At 45.8% G+C, this 21816-nt stretch overlaps 1 protein-coding gene across 2 annotated transcripts in view; it reads right to left on the bottom strand.

The window, feature by feature from the left end:
• The window catches only part of MGAT5 (alpha-1,6-mannosylglycoprotein 6-beta-N-acetylglucosaminyltransferase), a 338394-nt gene that overhangs the window by 195257 nt on the left and 121321 nt on the right, over positions 1-21816 (bottom strand). For both annotated transcript variants that reach the window (XM_064484718.1, XM_031451304.2), the window contains exons 2-3: positions 17618-18002; positions 1270-1434 (exon numbers count right to left, since the gene is read on the bottom strand). In XM_064484718.1, coding sequence (XP_064340788.1) covers positions 1270-1434; positions 17618-17858 — 406 coding nt within the window. In that variant the 5' untranslated portion in view covers positions 17859-18002. The remainder of the gene's footprint in view (positions 1-1269; positions 1435-17617; positions 18003-21816) is intronic.

The raw sequence follows: 21816 nt of genomic DNA, 5'->3' as shown, positions 1-21816 counted from the left end.
GACTGGAGAGGCCTGGGCTCCATTTATTAATAAGCAGCTCAACACAGTGGGAGGCTTTCTTGTCTAATTACAGAAGCTGTGGGAAACTGCAGTGAAGACTGGATTTATGGCCAAGGAGACACCTCTGTGTTGTAATTAAAAGTTATTTTTAATACCTTTGTTTGGTGGGATACTTTGGATTATTAGAAATCTATTTTGCAATTTAAAACTTGCTAAAGGGCAAAGAACACAGAAGAAAGGTAATACAACCAGCTTGCTTAACGTGAAACAATTAAATGTTTTGACGCTGGGAGGTAGGAATGGAAATGAATCTCTCTCCCACTTAAGTCTATGAATCTCCTGTGAGAAAGAGGGAGAAAGAAGCCTAAACGTATACGAAAGTAGAGTTTTAAATTTTCAAAAGTAATCCAGCTACTCATTTTATCCATTAACTAGAGTCTGGATACCACCCCACCAGGAGGATAGACAATGCATTCACAGCCATTCACCCAAACCACCTAGTCCTAATCCTCAGCTCTTCACTTTATCCCAGGTCCCCAGGAAATGACAGTGGTCATCCTAACAAGGGTGCATCCTGGCTCAACCACAAAGGTCCAGAGGCCAACGCCAAGACAGCGTGACGGGGGATGGGGGGTTCCAATGTGAACTGTGGACAATACACACAATGTGTGATTTGGGTTTTGTTTTTAAATTCATTTCTCTTCTTTCATCCAAGACTCCAGAAGGGGCCAGACAAAAGGCAGCCCAGTGGGAACTGCATGGTGGTGTCCCTGAGTGACCATGATCAGGCAGGGACCACTAATTGCCCAAGTGTCATTTCCAGAATTTCTCTTTCCCCAGATACACAAAGGAGGCACTTTCTGCAATGGTGGTGGTTCTTTAACAGCCGGGAAGAGAGAATCTATTATGTGAAACGGACTTGTGAAATCGATGAAAATGGGGCCGGGGAAGGGACCCTACATGGCATGAGCTTCCCAGATCACCTCTGCATTTCCTTCACCCCTGCTAGGAATCTTCTCATTAAAAGTAATTTCAGGAGCTCATTATGTGAAATATGTCACAGAAACCACCAGATATCACACATCATGACAAGACCATAAAAGCATTTTATCATATTATTCAAAAATAAATTTAAAATTAGCTTCACAGGGGCCCGACCGCATTTAGGGGATTATCTTATACCAGTAAGAACCACTGTGCTCCTATATTCTCCTCCCAGCTAAAAGCAGGCTTTGACTCCACATCAGGGCATAGAATTGCGATTCTTACCTGCCACATTAATTTTCTCAAGTGCTACCAAGCTGGGAACAGCTGTGGTGGAGTTGGTCAAGTTGGTTCCGGTGCCATTGATTACGAGGTTGTCCACCTTTGACTCTAACTTGCCAATGCGCTGCAAAATGTTATCCAACAGCACAGCAAGAGTTTTCTTCAAATCTGTAAAAGAAAATGTACATAGTTCAAAAATTCTTTGGCCCCTGCATATTTGTCTGGTGAATGCTCGCCCACGCCCGCCCGCTCGCTCTGTACTTCTATCTCCAACATGAAGAACAGGACTTGGCACAGTCAAAAAGCATCATGTGAAGACCTGGCCTAACACACCACATGTTAAAGATGACAGAGGCCACGTTCGAGTGGTCCAGAGGGTATGAAACACATCAGTCTGTTCTGCAATACATGTTTCACAGTAAGTGACAAAATTATTTCTGGCTACTCGGCTGAGAGAGAAAATTCTTTCAGCATCCTACCAAAGCACTGGATCAAGTTCTTCCTCCTGTCCACGTGGTGGTTACTGACACACAAAATGACAAGCCCAAAGTACAGCAAAGCCTGAAGTAACTTCTGACCAAGTTCATTGGTATTTTTAGTGCTGTATACTCTAGTATGTTCCGATTTTTTGCGAAGTCTTTATTTCTGTTGGGAATACTTAATAGAAGCTACAGTTTCAGAATCTAGGCATGCTGGATAACTTAGAGTTTAACTATATTGAGATTTTGGAATACACTTAATGACAGATTCATTCAGTCGAGAAATATTTATTGAACAACTGCTATGTGCCGGGCATAGGTCTAGAGGCTCGGGCTATTCTCTCGTGGTGATTTCCTTTCTTACGTATCTGGCTGTGGGTTACAGAGAAGTACACTTCTCTCTGGATAAATTACAGACACATTATCCTCATGCCTACACGAGTATTTACTAAGTTTGTACACAAGGTATTCCACACACACCAGGAGAGATTAATTTGGCCCCCTCTCCCCTGGAAACTCTTCAAAGAAAGATAGTCCAACTTGTGCACGTGAGAAAGATAGAAGGCCAACAGGATAGCCACCTATGTGGAAAGAAGCCAGACTCACTTATGAACTGGGAGTGGGCCAGGGGAGTAGGTCACAGTGTGGGTACCAGAATGCAGAGAAGTTGGGAACTGAGACAAATGGGAAGTTGCCACCTTCGGTTCTGCTGGGAACAGAGCAATTGTGCTCTGAGCAGGTGCTCTGATCCCGCCCAGAAAGAAACACACACTGGATCAATCCACCAACTTCAGAGCACAGGCAGTGAACCTTGGCCAACAGGCACCCAGGCTTCCTATTTTGCCAGCTCAAGAGAGAAACTCACCAGAACGGAAACAAAGACATGTAATTGACATAGACATTTGTGTCCTTATGGGTTTACAGACAGCACCACTGGAGCGGACAAAAACTACCAACAGAAACAGAACCCATATCCTTATCCTGAAAGTCTGGTTCCATGTGTTTGGCATAATCTCAATCTCCTCACCATTTCCCCAACACCAAACATCAGACTTCTTCACGACGCTGAGATCTGTAGTAGTCTGCGCCTTCGCACATTTTAAAAAATATCTGACCAGGCTTATTTTCTGTTCTTCAGCGTGTACCTTACTTACAGGCAGTAAGACAAGCTGGCCATGACATTAGAGCAACAGGCTAAAAATATGGTTACAACGAAGAGTTCCTGAAGGCCTGTTACATGCCATGCACATATATAAGGAATTCCATTTACCTCCACATTCTCCAGGAGGTAGGTATGACTTCATTTTACAGATGGGAAAACTGAGATTCACAGACAGGAAGTAATATGATCATGGGTACAGAGATAAAAGTAGGAATGGCGACTTGTGTCAGGACTGCCTAATTCCCTGATGCCTCGTTGTGACCAGTCAGAAGTCCAGAGCCAGGGTAGAAGAAAGAAACCAAACATGGATTCAGCAACTTTCATCCATAGCGCAGTGGTTAAGGGCTTAGGCTCTGGAGCCAAGCTTCCTAGGTTTGAGCCTTCTCTCTCCATTCCTGCATCCTCATCTGTCAAAGGGTGAAAAGAATAAGCCTACCTCTTTCGGGTTGTTGCGGGGTCTTAATACATTAAGATTTAGAAGACGTTTTGAACCCCACCTCGCACATAAGTACTACATAACTGCCTGTTACGTATATAAATAAAAAATTAAGCCTCTGGAAAATGCTCTTATCCTTTCTAAAGAAATCTCTCCCTGAGTGATGATGCAGAGCTTTAACACTTTATCCAAAGGGTCACGAGATGACTCCCCTCCAGGGGCTGCATGACTCACAGCCTTTCCCTGACACGTCATTAGCTGGCACGGACGGCGGGAGTCAGCCACCAGCTCTGCTCTCACGCTGAATTGAAAGCACTGACTGCTTCTCCAGAGCTCCGAAGATTGCCAGAGGCTGGTCACGCTGACAGGCGGCAATGGTGCCACTCAGAGGCAGCTGTATTCTCTGTAAAGAAGCCACTCCTCAGATAAATGACATCCACCTCCCCCATCTCCAGCCTCCTTGCCCAGAGCCTGTATCACCAGCCAGGGAGTCCACGTGTAAAAATAGCATTTAACTATTATCAGCAATTGTAGTTAGCCAGACACAGAGGCCCTGACCCTCCGGTTAAGTCAGGGTCTCTTAGCTTCAACACACTTGACACTTTGGGCCAGATAATTCTTTGCTGTGTGCGTGCGTGCGTGCGTGCGCGCACTAGCCACTGACAGTAGCCATCCCCACCTATGACGACCAGAAATGTCTCCATCTCCAGACACTGCCAGTGTCCCTTGTGGAGATATCAAGAGAGACTTTTGACAGAGGGGTTAGGGGAGAGACAAGGAAGTGTGAGCAACCAGTCACTGAACTTGCTTTATGGGAGACTTTCACACACAGAGGGAAGGGCAGCACGGCTACAAATATGACAGGGAGTCCAGTGAGGGAGGGCGGGGGCTGGCAGAAGCCGAGCCCGTGCTGATGGTCTCTCAAGGGCGGGTAACGTTTTGCCTTTTCCTTAAAAGGTAACAGGGCTACTGGACAGAGTCCCCTAACCCATAGTTACTGGTGACAGTCACTGATGGCGCACACCCTAGGCAGACCGCAAAGTTGTGACATCAGCATTAAAAAGACCCCTTTCCTCGATTCTTAAAATACAGTCCATCAACAAATGTGACCTACTCTCTCTTGTTGACCCCACCTACCAGAGGCTGACCTTTTGTGACTCTGTGACATGGGGTGAATAAAGGAATTCACGATGAGAAGGATGTGGATGTTCACCATCACGACTGCCCCAACACTAACACCGCTGCTGTTGCTATGGCTACTATCGCTACAGCTGCTGCTGCTGTTACTACTGTTACTACTATTACTACTGTTAATATTGTTACTACTGTTACCACTATGCTGCTGCTGCTGCTCCTCCTCCACTACCATCACCACTCCATTTACTGAGCCCTATGCATCAGCTATTATCCTGAGCACTTTACATGGATTAATGCATGTGATCCTGCCAACGTGAGAATTGTGTTGTCATTCCCATCTCCATTTAGCACATGAGTAAACCACAGCACAGACAGGTTAAGCAACTTGCCCCACGTGACTACAGATCCACATCCAAACCCAGATAACCTGGCTCCAGACACGATGGCTCTTATCCACCATGCTACGCTTCCTCCTAAGGACCATTATGGGCGTGCTAGCCAGCAAACACCTCTGACCTGCTCCTTCTGAACACACTCAGATTAAACACAAGGCAGAAGCCAAAAGGTTTTGTGAAATCGTATCCCAACCACCCTCAAGACTCGTGGATGCCACTGTTCTGCGAGCAACTCCAACACTAAACATAATGAAGAACTTGTCTTTATCTTCTCCCTTAAAATGAAAATGGAATACAAGGCTATCAAACACCTTGGCCTTTACCTGGGTAGGCATCTTTTCTCTCCCAATCTGAAAAGAAAAAAGTTCATTTTCAACTCAGGCAGTTATCTGAGTCACTATTTTAAGGCATTTCAACACAAGATAAAAGATACTGAGTCAATAAAACACACAAAGACAAAGATGATCCCCAGCCTCTCTTTGTATCCTTACCAACAGGCTGGTACAGAGCTTGGCATACTGCAGTCATCACTAAGTGTGTGTTATGTAAGGGAGTAAGTGAATGAATGAACAAACCAACAAATAAATCAACTACAGTCTTCCCACAAATAAGGCTAGACAAACTATATCTTTCTAGGTGATGAAATTGTCTCTCACATTTGTATTTTACAGTTAAACCTGCAAGAACTGTTAAAAGTTTTATTGCAATTTTAAACTAATACCAGAATATTTTTGTATGTGTTTTAGTCTAAAGAGAACCCATTATATTTGGTAAGACTGAACATTCAAGAATAATTTCTATACAGTTTAATAAAGGAATGAGGGTGAATAAATTCCTCCAAATTCTAGTATAATATTTTCGTATTTATCACTGTTTTACAGTTATTATACAGTAAAATGCATCCTCAGCAGGATTACAATTTCCAGTTACTAACGGGCTTTTAAATTTTTGTCTGTGCTTCAAAGCCTCAGCAATAAAAATTTAATCCCAACATGACAATTGCAATTCTGCGTTCCTATAACTTACTGTACATGATGAAGATGAGATCAAAGTAGTCAAAAACATTTAAAATGCTCCCTCTGGGGAAAGTAAGCTTTGGTTTCTACCACACCAGGAGTTTTCTGATCAAAGGAGAGATCGACAGACTCTCAAAACAGGTGCTCTGGCAGCTTCTGTGATTTTTCATTTCTGGAAAGCCATGACATTAAGGATAAGAAGGGTCTGGAAGATGCTGCCACATCCTTGAGCAGGATAGCCAAGGAGAGATCACTGCCAGCTATACTTTCTCCCATAGCTGGAGTCCAAGGAGACAAGATCTCAGTAGAAAGGGGGTCCTGCTGGTGGGAAAAGGTCTATCAGTTTTTATAGGTTTCTCAGCTAAACCCAGGAAATTGGGTGGTAAAACCTGATTGCCCAGATCATCAAGTCAATCAATATCTGGGGATTTATCAAGAAAGGCTGTGCTTGGGGGCAATGCTGGCCCCCCACCACGCTCCCCTGGGACATGCTCCCAAAGCCTGCTGTCCCTCAGGCTCAGCTGTGGAGTCAGAGGTACCAGGCTCCACTCTTGAGTCACTCAGTCGGAACTTGCAGAACCCACATGTCAAGGATTCTGGGAGCAGCCACAACCCAGAACTACGTTTAAGGTGCAGGCGCCACGATTCACTGGCACAGAACCAACTGTGAGATGAGCAAGGACTTCATCGGAACTGCCAGAAATCATTTTCATCTTCGCTTCCTCCTAATGCAGATCCCTCTCTATCTCGGCCACCCCGAGAGGCAGAGCTCGAGCAACAGAACCACAGAGCAGATTCGCTTGCTGTTTCAGAGAAACTGACATAGACAGGGCGTTAATGAGAAAGGAAGGTGCTAATGAAAAAAGAATTAACCCCAACCTCTCATTCCCACTGACTGCCAGGAATGTCAGGTTTCATCAGTTACAAGTTTTAAAATTAATTTTAAAATGACCTTTCCATAGAAAGATATTACAGTTAGAGTAATGACCAAAATCCAGTCCATTCATTATGTGCAAGGACATTTGAAGCAGTGTTAGTTATAAAAGAGAAGAGTGTTATTATAGATAAGAAGTGGATACCACCCAAATACCCAACAAAAAGGTTATATTACATGATGGCCATTTATTCATAGGATGGAATCATCACTAGATTGGAAACCCAGGGAGGGCAGAGAGCAGGTATGTCCTGTCATCTCTTTATTTCCACAAGCTACTGACATCAGGAGCTCAATAAATGTTTATTGAATGGTTGGATGAAAAAGAAAAAATGTATGGCTGCTTAAAATATCTAATAGATGAGGAAATACAATAAAGATGAGTTTTAAAAGCTCTATAATCCAGTATTTTAAAATGAGCACACATATATCTCTCATATCTATCTGCATTTAAATAAAGGACCACAGAGAAATTTATCTGGGACTGGAAAAAAAAAAAGGGACATAAATGAACTTATTTACAAAACAGATATAGACTCACAGACATAGTTATGGTTACCCAGGTAGAGAGAGGACGGGAAGGGATAAATTGGGAGTAAAGGATTTGCAGATACTAATTACTGTACATAAAATAGATAAACAACAAGGTCTTACTGTATAGCACAGGGAACTATATTCAATACCTTATAATAGCTTATAATGAAAAAGAGTATGAAAAGGAATATATGTATGTACATGTATGACTGAAACATGATGCTATACACCAGAAATTAATACAACATTGTAAACTGACTATACTTCAATTAAAAAAATTTATCTGGGTTTGGGGACTACCAAGTATTTTATTTTGTATTCTTTATTTGCAAGGACGCAAAGTTGGGCTTGGGATCCTCTGCACCAGTGTGTTTTATGGACAGTATCTTTTCTCTTGTGTTGAACAGTTTTGAAAGAGTGACTCAAGTGCCTGCTGGGGTTGAAAATGAATCCGAGGCCGAACCAGGAAAAGTCCCAGGTTTTCGACAGCTTCACGTTCCAATGCTCTGAATTTTTTTTTTATCAACATTCACGTTACTCTGACCATTGCAAAGGCATTAAATACTGCTTAAAAAGGCATCCAGTACAGTGTATTCTACCCTCAGAACTCAAGGATACTGGCCACAGGTACACTGACGTCCCCCTACCCCGAAGCATCTCAGTCATTGACTCTCACTGCTGTATCTCATCTGAGTTCTTAAAGCCACATGGTGGTGGACAACTCACCTGCACCTAAACTCACAAAGGCACCCTTCACCCTGCAGGTGTCGTAGGCAGCTGGACCAGGTCACAGAGGGAGGGAACCATCACTATCCAGTCAAAGAACAGCTCAGAATTTCAGTATCACTGTCATGCCCTTCTGGGTTAGGGGTATGAATTTAAGCTTTGACTCAAACTTGTACCTAGAAGGGAATGCTATTCTTGGGGCGCTGTGGGAGTGTCCTTAGTATTTCAAGAAACTTCTAGGCAGCAGAATCTGAAAAAGGATCCTACCTAAGTCGGTGGATAATATTAAATGCTCTCTGGAATCTGGAAACATCCAGAATGGAGTTCTTGGGCTGTTCTCTCAATTTTCCTGACATTTAGCCAGCTGCATGGAATAGGAATCCAGTAACAGCCCTTTGCCCAGAAAAGGACTCAGGCTCTAAAAGGAAGCATACCATCAACAAAGCAAAAAGACAACCTACAGAATCGGAGAAAACATTTGCAAATGATGTGACCGACAAGGGACTAATTTCCAAAATACACAAATAGCTCATACAGCTTAATAACAACAACAACAACAAAAAACAAGCAACTCAATCAAAAAACGGGCAGAAGACCTAAACAGACATTTCTCCAAAGAATAAGACAGACGGCCAACAAGCACATGAAAAGATGCTCAACACCACTAATTGTTAGAGAAATGCAAATCAAAACTACAATGAGATATCACCTCAGTCAGAATGGCCATCATTAAAAAGTCCACAAATGATAAATGCTGGACAGGGTATGGAGAAAAAGGAACCCTCCTACACTGTTGGTGGGAATGTAAACTGGTGTGCAGCCACTATGGAGGACAGTATGGAGGCTCCTTAAAAAACTATAAAATAGACTTACCATATGATCCAGCAATCCCATTCCTGGGCATATATCCAGAGGAAAATATAATTTGAAAAGACACACATACTCCAGTATTCACAGCATCACTATTTACAATAATCAAGACATGGAAACAATCCAAATGTCCATCAACAGATGACTGGATAAAGAAGATGTGGTATACGCATACACAGTGGAATACTACTCAGCCATAAAAAATAAATAATGCCATGTGCAGCAACATGGATGGACCTGGAGATTGTCCGTCTAAGTGAAGTACGCCAGAAAGAGAAAGAAAAATATCATGTGATATTGCTTATATGTGGAATCTAAAAAGAAAGAGACAAATTAACTTACCTACAACACAGAAACAGACTCATGGACATAGAGAACAAACTTATGGTTACCAGAGGGTAAAGAAGTTGGGAAGGGATAAATTGGGAATTCAAAAATTGCACCTCTTGGGGAGTGATGGAAATGTTAGCTATCTTGACTGTGGTGGTAGTTTCATGGGTAGATACATCTATCAAAATTCATCAAATTGTACATCTGAAATATGTGTCATTTACTGCACAGGAACCATACATAAAGCTGTTAAAAAAATAAAAGATCAAGTCCATTTTCACCCAAAGTCCCCACTGACTCCAGGGCATCTTCCCTGTTGGGAAAGGGCAGCTGCAGCCCAGTGCCCGAGCTCACCACTCACACCGGAAACAGTCCCCCCAACAGCACCCACTTCAGAGACAAAGCGAGCTTGGCCGCACCCAGCTTATTCCAAGCCCACAAAGGAAAGCTTTATCTTTCAAACAAGACAGTGACAATCACATGGCCTGTTTCTAAGAGGCCAAAGTCACTCTGTGGAGCTAACACCTTCAGAAAGGGGCCCAGGGAAGAGCCGAACAGCATCTCCCTGGAGCCCAGAGCAGCAGGTCCCGACCTGGCCGGGGTGGGGCCCCGTGATGGTGTTGTCTCTGCAGCCCAGGCTGATTCTGGCGGACAAGCCTTGCCTGTCTCTTTGGCGGGGGGGGGGGGGGGGCAGGCCTGCCTTCCTCCAGAGCACAGCTCATTTCCTCTCCTGTCTAGTCAGGCCCCACCCCCCGTAACCCTGAAGAACAGCTACATAAACAGGTTCCTGAGGCCATGCATTCAAATGAATAAACAGTGTCATGTCTAAAGGGATGATTCTGGCCGGTGGTACCAACTGCAGGTACGTGCGGGCCAGGGTGAGCAATAACTCAACATCAACATCATGTAATTCACTAATCTGAGGGCTTCGATAAGCTTTGTCACACACGTAATCCTTACAGCAAGCCTATGACATATGTTATATGATATCCTCTCTCTTACAAAAGAGGAGGCTGGCTTTTAAAACATCAGTGACTTGCCCGAGGTCATGCATGTAGCAAGGAGCCCTTCCACAAGCCACATATCAACACAGACTAGCTGCTTTCCAGGATAAACAATAGCTCCCATGGCAGGATCACACATAATAGCTAGTTAGAGCAGCCTGGACGAGTCCAGAGGGAATCTCTTATTTCCTGTCTCACCAAAAACATTACTGTATTACTGTGATTTTCAAATTAGCCTTAGCTGTAACTGTACCACACAGAGTTGGGATTAGGGGAGGCACTGGTGCTATTCACTCATGGCTCCCACTATGTGCCAGGCATGTGCTAAGGCCCTGAGGTGCAGTGGGGGAACAGAAGAGACAAGACTCCCTGCTCTCTGGGGGCATACATTCTAAGTGGGGGAGAGAAATGATACACACACACAATGAATATATGATGACAGGTAGTTGAAGTGTCACAACGAATGAGAATGAAGGGAACTGACGGGGAGAAGGGAGTGACCTCTCTGGAGGGAAGATGCACAGGTGGAGGGAAGAGCAAGCACAGTGGCTCAGAGGCAGGAAGATGTTCAGCTATTGCCCAACAGCTGGTCCTGGAAGACAGCGGTGCTGCCAGGCAGGCATGAGACAGGTGGGCTGTTCTTCAGGGTGGCTGTGAGCTCTACCCAAACAGTTCTGATGCAAAGAGCTGAGAAAGGGAGGATCCAAGGCCCCCAGGTAAGATGAGGGACCTGCTTCAGGGGCAGGACACTCTGAGCCTGAGGCGAACACCCTCAGGTGTGCACCCCCTCCTCCAGCCAGGACTGAAAGCAAGGTGCCGAGTGAAAGAAAAGGGCTTAAGGACAAAGAGGGTACAAGAAAGAGCCTCCAGTTCCTCCCAGAGACCCATACTCTTTTTTTTTTTTTTTAACTGAAGTATAGCCAATTTACAATGTTGTGTTAGTCTCTGGTATACAGCTTGGTGATTCAGTTATACACACACAAGTATGTATTCTTCTCCGTATTCTTTTTCATTAGAGGTTAGTGCGAGATACTGAATATCCCTGTGCTGTACAGTAGAAACTGGTTGTTTATCTAATCTGATCTAATCTGCTAATCCCAAACTCCTAATTTATCCCTGTCTCCCCACCATTTACAATAGCCAAGACATGGAAGCAACCTAAAGATCCATCAATAGACGACTGAATAAAGACACACACACACACACACACACACACACACACACAGTGGAATACTACTCAGCCACAAAAAAGAAAGAGATAATGTCATGTGCAGCAACATAGACGGACTTAGAGATTATCATAGTAAACTGGAAGGAGAAAGAAAAATATCGTATGATATCCCTTACATGTGGAATCTAAAAAAAATAACACAATGAGCTTATTTACAAACCACAAACAGACTCACAGACACAGAAAACAAATCTGTGGTTACCAGAGACTCATATTCTGATTGCACTCCTGTCTCAAACATCCCCGAGGTCATGTGCCAACTCCTGGACTGGGCTGGGCGTGCCCATGAACTTGGTCGGGCTCAGACGGGGATGCTGGGCAGACCAGGCCTCCACCACAGGATTGCTGGAAAAGCCCCAAACCCCACAGAGGCCCATTTCCAGGTTCCAAGTTTTTTAAAGCAGACAGCCCTTTCCTGAATCACACCGGCCACATCACTGCAGAGTAATCAAGGCCTCCTCAGACACACCAGACAGCCCAGGCTCTTCCTTCTCCCCGCTACCAGTTTCACTCCAAGAACTATGAATTTTCCTCAAGGGCAGAGAATTTCTGCTTTGGCAATGATGGTTTTTCACATCACCCGGACCTCTGAAAAACAGCCCCTTGGTCAGATTTGTAGCAATAGACCCAAAAAGAAAAAACACACACACACACACACACCCTCAAAATTCCCCCAACAAACCTTCACAGGCTTCTATCTTCAATGAAATTCTACGTTTCTTCTTCTTCTTTTCATAGGAGATGTGGAACAAAACACAAGGCAAAGCTGCTGTCTGACTATGACATCATGCCTTAGGTCTGCAACACCAGGGTCGGGGCTACACTTCCAAGCAACCTTAGGGAGCCACAAAGGCACCACAGTGAGGGTCCCCACTGACCCTTTGAGCGAAATCGTAAATAGCGTTCATGTCTTGGAATGGACATCCCCAGGTCAATGAGGGCCACGGAAGCCCAAAGCTGTAACAGCTCCACAGCCCCCTGACCAGCAACCAAAAGCCCCACCCGGGTCTCCACCCCGACGTCCTTAAGGAAACAGACAGAACTTCCTTCCCCCTTTCCTCCCTGCTCCCCCGTGGAGGTGACAGTGGACAACAGGGCGGGCCAAGGCCGGCACCAGGCAGGGGCAAGCCACGCCAGGCTCTCTCACAAGAACATCCATCCCCCTCTTCCCCCTCCTCCTCCCATCACACTGAGACTCTCAGCCTGCAGGGCCACGGTACCCACGCCCCTCTGCCTTCTTTTCCCACATCAGCACCGGCCACGCTGCTCGGGGCTCCCTCTGTTCCCGGCTCCCTCTGTTCCCGCCGCAGCCCCCTCTGCGCTGCCCCCGGTGCGCATGCGCACAGCCGGGACCCGGCGCACGCGCAGCTCCTGCCCGCACTCCGCCTCAGCCTCCCACCACGTCCCCACCCACCTGGCAGCTCCTCAGTGTCATCTGGGCTGAAAGACACCTCCTGGGAGAGGCCTTCTTCGACCATCTCCTCCAAAGTAGTGCCTCAAGTACTTTAAAAGAAAAATCCCATCTCCCCGTGTCATTTTTCTTCCTGGAACTTACTGCCATCTGTCATTCTTCTGTTTATTATTTCTCCCCAAAATGAACGAAGCCTCTGTGAGAGCAGCGACCCTGTAGGTCTTTTTCCAGCTGTGCACACAAAGCCAACGGCACAGATATTTCCTAAAGTGCCAGGCTGGATGAATAAGAGCCAATCCAGGGGACAGTCTAGACCCAAGGAACTCAGGGACCCAGGAGACAGGAGGCAAGACAGACCAGGTATACAGACCTGGAGGCCAAGGGGGACCAGGCAGCAGGGAAATAGGATATTGGTGGCAGGATGGGGTGGGGGTGGGGGTTGGCAGGGATGATTATGGCTCCCAGCTGCTTCAGCCTGAGCGGGTGACTGGTCCAGGGAGGAGCGTCCCAGCACCCAGAAAATCAAGCTGGTGAGAAAGGTGAGTGTGTGGCTGGACCACAGGGTGGTGGGTGGTGTCTATTCCCCCAGGTCTCTATTCCTGTTACTTAGAGAACACAAGTAGACCAGGCCTGGCCTGTTAGATAAGAGGTGATCACTGGGGATCAGAATTTGGGTCAGGCCATTGGAGACAGAGATCAATTCACCTCAGAAACAAGAGCAGCATTGACTGAGGCGAGTGACACCCTTCATGACGCAATCCCTGAGAAAGCACTGACAGGCATGGCCTTGCCACGCAGGCCCGGGCGATGCAGCGGAGGCTGAACTGCAGAAGGCTCTGGCTCCAGACACTCCTCTCAGCAGTGTGGAGAAACACCCAGGAACACCCTCAACACCCCAGGAATGAATGCTCTGTTTCACACGGGCTTCCCAGGACATTGCCAGGCATGGCTTCTGAACATCCAAATCCCAAAGGAAGTTCAGAAGTCTCTTCAAAGCAGCGGGGATGGGGGAGGAGGAGATCCTGTTTGAAAGGGCTTCTATTGCTGTTTGAGGACTCTTCAAACTAACAGCCAACAGCAACCATGTGTAAGGGACTGACAAACATTTTTGCCGAAGGACCAGCCAGTAAATATTTTGGGCTTTGCATGCTCTGTGGCAACTACTCAGCTCCGCAGTTATAGCCCCAAAGCAGCCACTGACAATGCACAAACAACGGGGTGCTGGGTTCCAAACACTTCTCATATAAGAGCAGGAGGATTTGGCCCAAGGTCACGGGAGTCCTGGGAAACTGTTGAGTCAAAGATGGACATGATCAGATGAGTGTTATCGAATGAACTATGGAGACTGCTGAAAGATGGATTCAGCATGCTTTAGATGGTATGTGAAATAAACACAGGTATTACCACATTTCTCTGTTATTGCAGCTGTTATAAACAAACAGCAGTGTTTGTGTTCCAAGAAACTTTCTTTACACAGACAGGCAGAGTTCCAAATCTGATCCACTGGTCATGGTTTATTGAACATTTCTGCTCTAGCATCTCGTCAGGAATTTTAATAAATCAGTAATAATCTAATATCAGTGATAATTATTCTTCAAACAGCTGCCACAGCTATTGAAGACACATTTATAGCCCATTGAGAGCTTCCAATGATACCAACATGGGGATGGGAGAAGGAATTTTTTTTTGTTTTTTTTTTTTAAATTAACTGCATTCATTCAAACCAGACACAGGTCCCAGCCACAGAGAATCAGCCCTCCACTCTTTCAGAGCAGACATCTAGACAGCACTCTGTATGTACATGGGCTGCATTTGTGGCAGAAAAAGAGATTGCAAACCAATGGCTCATTTATCCTTATCCCAGCGCCCACAGTCCAGCTCAACCACTGAACATCCTATAGCCTCTGTATCTCCATGTGCTGTCTACCATCAACCACCAGAGCAGCCCAGCTATTGACATATCCACAACTGCCACTGACGAATCCCCGGGGAAGCACACACCATCAGAAGGGCCCTCCAGCTCTCCAGGACTGGCCCCGAACTATGCCGTCTGGCTCAGTGCCAACTGCTGGTGCCCATAACTGAGAGCCAGGGAGAAGTAGGTTGTCAATTTATTAATAACAAAATCCAATTATCTGCTTGAGAACTTTTCACCAGAAGATGCCGTTAGATTGTGTTTGCTGTTTCTACTTTTAGTGCAGTGGCTCTCCAAGGCAGGAAGGGGGGCAATCTTGCCCCCTCAAGTCTGGAGACATTTTTGATGCTACTAGCATGTAGTGGGTAGATACACCAGAGATGCTGCTAACCATCCCATAAGGCCCAAACAGTCTCCCACCCACAGACTCACCTGGCCCCAAACATACTAGTGCCAGGTGAGGACTTGTGTCTTAGTGAGATTTCGCCACGTAATGATCCCAGTGCATCAAGCACATGTGCACAGTCCAATTAAATTTCCGAAACTCGGCTCCAAAGACCACCTTGATTGGCACTGGAGTTGATTAGATGAAGGGGGAAAATAGGTTAGACTTGCTGATGGGGCCGTCAGGTTGTTTCTTTGTTGTTTAGGAGAAAAAGAATTATTTTGCTAAGGTTCATCTGTAAAGGGAGGAAGCTGAAATAAATTTCTGTAGTTTCTTCGAGCTCCAAAGCCCTATGATTATAAGCATAAGGGGGCTGATATTCTAACAGACTACACTGGGGATTTTTATTAACTTTCTAAAAAAACATACTGTCTCTTTGAGGCTGAAAAGCTAAGATCAGATCATTGCTCTTTAGATTGCAGACGTGCTTAGCAGTACGTAAGAAATAAAAACTGGTCCAAACAACTAAAAAAAATAAAGTCCATGTATTCGCCATTCGTGGGGCTTCTTCCTTCCTATGGAAAAGGTTTGAGAGAGTCTGAGATAAACAGCAGGAGGAAATTACTACTGGACCATAAATCCCTTTCCGTCCAAATGTGTAACATGGAATGCAATGAATCAGAAATTTGAAAACAGCATTTGTCCTACTTGTGATATTTACTTGTATCACACTGGTAACACCAATTTGCTTCATTTTTTTCCTGGTGGTTTACCTATAATGTTTGGGGAATATCACAGAAGATCTAAGTCAATGAGTAATTTAAAACACACTCTCTGAAAAACCACCTAGTTGGTTTGCAACGTCAGCTCTCAAACTAGTCTCATTTTTTTGATCCACCAGATCAAAAAAGGTGACATTTTATCTAGACATACTAAAAAGCAGTCCCTACAGACACTGCCTAATCTTGATGGAATAGATTAAAAGCAGACTGTGTGATCATTCAAATAGTAGGTAAAGAAAAAATGTCCATGTTGTATGTTAAAAGCAACCGTTTCCTGCATAGTTCTACATAAATTTTTAATACCTATGTACAATTAAAAAGTAACCAATTTTTCTGGATTCTTCCAAAAAGAAAAATATATATGTGTAAAATTGAGCATGAATTCCTGTCTTGAACTCAAGCTTCAACCTGTTGCTATGCATTTTCAGGAATCATCAATCCAACTCTACCTATGTCAGAGACCTTGACTTGGGTCATCAACCTTTCCTACCTCACCCAACCCCATTCTTGTATCTCACTGATATTATACCCAGGTCCCAAACCCTGAGGCCACTCAAGTCTCTCAGTGACCAGACTTGTCAGTGAACAGTAGCAGACGGTCATCTTCTGCAGATCAAGTCCACGCCAGTACTCAGGGACCACAGGACATCTGGGACATGGATTCTCCAAAACAGTCTGATCCGAATTTCATTTGTGATTTTTGTTTTGTATTTGTGTGTATATGTTTTTGTAAATCGTTTGTGTCCCTATATATATATTTGTATATATGTATTATGTATATATAAAATACATGAGAGATAAACACTAAAATGTGAATTGTGGTTACTTCCTAGAGTGGTAGATTTATATGTGATTTTTCCTTTTTCTCCTTGTCTTTTTTGTTTTTGCTCATCCACAGCTTCCAAATTTTTCTAAAAGCAAAATTTTTGCCCAAAGAAAAATAAGTAATATTCCGTATGTGTATTTTTTTTTTCACTCAACCTCACATCAAAAAAGATTTCAGGCACCTGACCAAAAAAGTAACAGACACTAAAAGCTTTCTTTCAAAGTAGGGCAGTCAGAGACAAGAGTAAGAAACAAGAGCAGTAAACGCTGAGGAACCAAAGGTTAAAGCTGTTCACCAGCATGGAAGCCCTCACGTCCTGCATGCTGGCTGGCGGGAGGCACTCACTTGGCTCTGAGTTTCTTGGCATCCCTGGAACTTTCCTCCCCACCCTCCTTAACTCACCCTCGCAGGTCCTAATTAAATTTTGTTTAGGGAGCGATAATGAGAATATTTTTCGACATTCCCTGATCATCCTCCCGGATGAGATCATGCAATCCAGCCGGGCATCGAGAGGAGGAGCCAGCTGCACACACAACCAATAGAGCACAGACCTTTCTGTCCCACTGCCCCTCGGGCTGAATGTCACTGTGTACAAGAGGTCAAAATCTCCCAAAAGGCACTGCTTTAACCTTCTCAAAGTGGCCCTCTGTGTGCAATTTATTGCCATGAAGGCAGCGGTGAGGGATATACTCAATCCACGACCAAGTGTGAGAGCCTCTGGGGTCCTTTCCAGGAAAAGCTACACTCAATGGAGAAGCCCCAGCGGTGTGGTGCTTACCATAAGCTGTCATGACGCCTGCGTAAGGACCATCCACCACGTTCCTGTTTTCTTCTGCCAGCGCCTTGATGTACCTCTTACTGAGGTCCAGGATCTGCTCCCGGAGCATGGAGCTGCTCTCGGGCTGAGTTCGCTGCTGGATGGTAAAATGCAGGAGCATCATACCCCAAATAAAGCCAAAAGTCACGAGGAAAAAGCCCAGCTTCTGAGAGGACAGCTTCCATGGAGTAAAGAGAGCCATTGCTCCCTCCGGCAACTTCACCTGCCCGGGGCTCTTAAAGCGCAGCGGGGAGACACAAGTTCATGGTGTAGGCTGGGTTTGTGGGTTTCTCCGTCTCACTCTGGCTCCTGCGTCAGCTGATTTTCTTTCCTCGCTTCCATCCTGCTGTGAAGAAAGGGGAAAGTTAGCAGAATCATGGTGGCAAAACATACTGAAATCAACCAGAGCCGTGTTTTCACTCAAATGGCCCTAAAACGTGAACTTCCTTTTTTCTTCATTTGCTGGTTCCATATCTTATGTTATGACTCGGGATCTGTAAAGCTGAGAAGGGAAACCTGGCTGGGCGACAAAAAGCTGTACAAATACGAGGGTTGTGGGGAGGAGGGGGAAGTGGGCATCTGAGTGTGTTAACAGGTGTAGCAGGGCTGTTCCAGTCTGGACAGAGTTCAAAACAGGAAGCTTGTTTTGCAAGGTGGGGAGGAGATGGAAGGATATTTCATGGAATGTCAGCAAAAACGCAAGTGGAGGGTGGAGTCATACCACCACCGGGCACTTTTGTGCATCTGAAACTTGAGCTTACAAAAGTCATTATTATGTGCTCTGGCAAGGATCAGAGCATGCAGCTGGTGAGGGGAGCCCGAAAGTGGATGCCCCCTGGAGACAAGGAGAGGGGAGAGAGCCCCCATGTTACTTAAGCAAGGCCAGCTTTCATTAGCAGTGTCTGGAGCTGAGCTGACCATCTCAGGGCCACCAGGTGCCCTCTCCCCAGGCACCCGTACAGAGAGTCTATGCCAGGGGTACCCAGTCGCCTTTCCACTCCAGCTACTGTGAGTGAAAGCTGAACCTCACTGCTCACTTGCACACTTCAACCCAGGAAATGTGGGGCACACAACGTCCTGCTTTTCTGTGGTTCTCATTTTCGCTTACATCACAGGGCAAAATGAGAGGTGAGAAGGCAGAGATTCAATAGAACGCAGTCAGATCCTACCCATTACCAGGGCAGGCTGAGCCAGGGTCCTAAATCAAGGCTTCCCAACAAACGGGGCTAAAGCACAGCTTGCAAATGGGTTGCCAGGAGGCCAGGATACCCGCCCCTTTACAGAGTCCTGGGCCCAAGAACCAGCCAGCTCGCCAACAGCACTATCTTCGATGTGCACCAAAGCCAGAGGCTAAGCGTGATCTCCGACGCGGGACTAAGCCAGGATGTTTTCAGTGTGGATGTTTCAGTTCAAAGCATCCTTCTTCCTAAGCACCTAAGAAGAGATGATAATGAGATCCTGGGGCAGTGAGCTCTCAGCGTCTGCAACGCAGCGGGTCTGGGCGGGTCCTCCTTGTCCCACAACAGAGGTATCAGTAGCACCACCGCGAGACTGAGAGTAAATGGTAAATAAATTGCACATCTGTCCCAGGCACTGTGATAAACGCTTTTTGTGCCTTAGCTCACTGAATTCTTGGAAGAGTCTTATACACTAAGACTATTAATATTATTATGTTTGACTTTCAAAACAATTTTTTTGAAGTATAGTTGATTTGCAATGTTGTGTTAGTTTCTGGTGTACAGCATAGTGATTCATTCATACATATATATTCCTTTTCATTATAGACTATTGCAAGATGCTGGATATAGTTCCCTGTGCGATACAGAAGAAACTTGTTTATCTATTTCACGTAGAGTAGTTAGTATCTGCAAATCCCAAACTCCTAATTTATCCCTCCCCCTCTTTTCCCTTTGTTTTCTATGTCTGTGAGTCTGTACCTGTTTTGTAAATAAGTTCATTTGTACCATTTTTATCTATTTTATAAATAGTAGTTAGTATCTGTTTTATAGATGGAAAAACAGAGGCACATGGAGATTACCTTGGCAAAGGTCTGCCAGCTCTGTGGGAGAGGTGGGATCATCTCCTTGCAGCCCGGGAGTCAGTGAACCCCGCCCTGCCTTCCCAGGGCTCATCCCTCCTGCCTGCCAGCCTGTTTCTTTATGGCTAAGCACGGTCAGTAAATGCTTAAAAGGTTGTGAAAAGCAACAAAGAATATGTGACTCAAATCCAACGCAGCTCAAAAGCCTAAAACCTTCACTATTGGCCCTGAACAGAAAAAGTTTACCAACTGCTGAATTCAAGGCCACTAGTTCTCAAAGTGTGGTCCCTAATTCAGCAGCAGCAAGAGCAGCAGTCAGAGGGCAAATTCTTGGGCCCCACCCCAGACCTGCTGAATCAGCAGCTGTTGTGGGGTGGGGAGGAAGCAGCCACCTGTGCTTCAGTAAGCCCTCTGGGAGACGTTGATGCCCACTCAAGTCTGGGAGCCCCGGGTGGACGCAAGCAGATGGATGCCGTCAGGAAGCTGCACCACCATGCCGCCACCGCAATGTGCTGGGAACTCTGTCCGGCCCATCCTCCTTCCACACCCGCCGGTCTGGTACCCCCCATAACCAACCCTGCAGGGTCTTCCTGTCTTCGTTTGAGCAGCTCTCCCTACCTGGCTGTCCCTCCCCATGTCACACTGATAATCCAAACCCAGCCTGTCCCCAAACACCAGCTCCTGTCCCACCTGCTTCAGACCCCCTTCCCAATGCTCTGCCCCCGACGCGCCTTCCTAGTCTGCAGTTGTACAACACTGACTGTCTATGTGGGCTGTTCACTGGTTTCTGTGTGGGAGGCATGACATCCTTGAAGGGACGTTCTGTTCTCAGAGAAAGACACTGGGCCCAGGGGCACAATAAAATACCTGCTGACCGAGTGAACTTGCCATCTGGGCACTGTGACACTTCACTCAGCCCTTCACACGCAGGCCAGCTGAAAGGTACCGGCCCTCCACTCCCTCCACAGGGGTGCACTGAGCACCTGCTGGCCCCAGGCCCCAGGGGCTGAACAAGGAACCAGACACGGCTTCCATCCTCAAGGGGCTGGTGCTTTAGAAGCCATCCCTCTAACTAGTGCTGCCCTCAGTTCCTCAGGAAGTGGCTGCACTTCCTTTTTGACAATCCACACCTAGTTAGCCGATATCGCCCCCGGGCTGGAGGGGTTTTCCCAGAGCAAGTAACCTGGGTGCTCTTCCAGGACAGTCTCTGGTCATTTTCTTTTGCTATTTTAGGAGACAGCCCCAAATGCAGACAGGAATTACCTGTCTGCTTGCAGATAGGAAGCCCCACCCAGCTTCCTCCATCAACCCCCTGAAGAAGTTGCTGAAGGCAGCAAAGCTGAAGCAAAGGAAAGACCAAGGCCAAGAACTGAGCAGGGACCCAGGGGGAGGGGGCTTGCTTCTCTACCTTGGTCTTGGGGAGAGTCAGGACCACCCAGCTGGTGCATTTGAGGTGCAAAAAGATGATCAAGACACCTGGGGACGGTCAGATGACGCCAGCTCAGAGACATACAAATTTGGAGGGAAAACCTCTAACTTGAAGTTCAGAGCACAGTTCTGACTACTGAGGGTCCAGATTTTGAGTGAATACCGAACTCCCAGAAATATTCTTTTCTCCAAAGGAATCCATAGTTTGAAATCACAGCAACTGTATCAGCACACAGAGTTAGATTAGAATTCATATCTCCAATTCCTATTAAGAAGGAATTTAAAAAGACTTTTCAAAATCATTATTTGGGAAATACCCCTAACTCCCATAGTAATAGGATAACAATAGGACAGCAATCCACACCAGAGGGTGTTGTTGCCAAAAAGGACTTAATAATAGTCATCAGCAATGGCCATGATATTAACCACGAAGCCACAGAACAACAGCGATCAAAATGTTGTCAATCAAGCTAAGAATCTTCCTGCCTCCAGAACTCCTGACAGCTGGATCCTCTAGCAAAGTGCATCCAACAGGCACAAAAAGGACTACACAGTAGATCTCAAGAAGGCTTGGCTGCCAACCAGAGTAGTGACAGCCCAGGGCCATGACTTTACCAATCCTCCTCCAGAAAGAAGTTTGCACCATCTGTGTGCAATGAGCTAAGCCCCTAGTTCCATCACAGCCACTGCCCAC

The sequence above is a fragment of the Camelus dromedarius genome, chromosome 4 (assembly GCF_036321535.1).
Source record: "Camelus dromedarius isolate mCamDro1 chromosome 4, mCamDro1.pat, whole genome shotgun sequence".
Classification (NCBI taxonomy): domain Eukaryota; kingdom Metazoa; phylum Chordata; class Mammalia; order Artiodactyla; family Camelidae; genus Camelus; species Camelus dromedarius.
The sequence above is the reverse complement of the archived record's forward strand: the minus strand, read 5'-3'. Positions and strand labels throughout refer to the sequence as shown.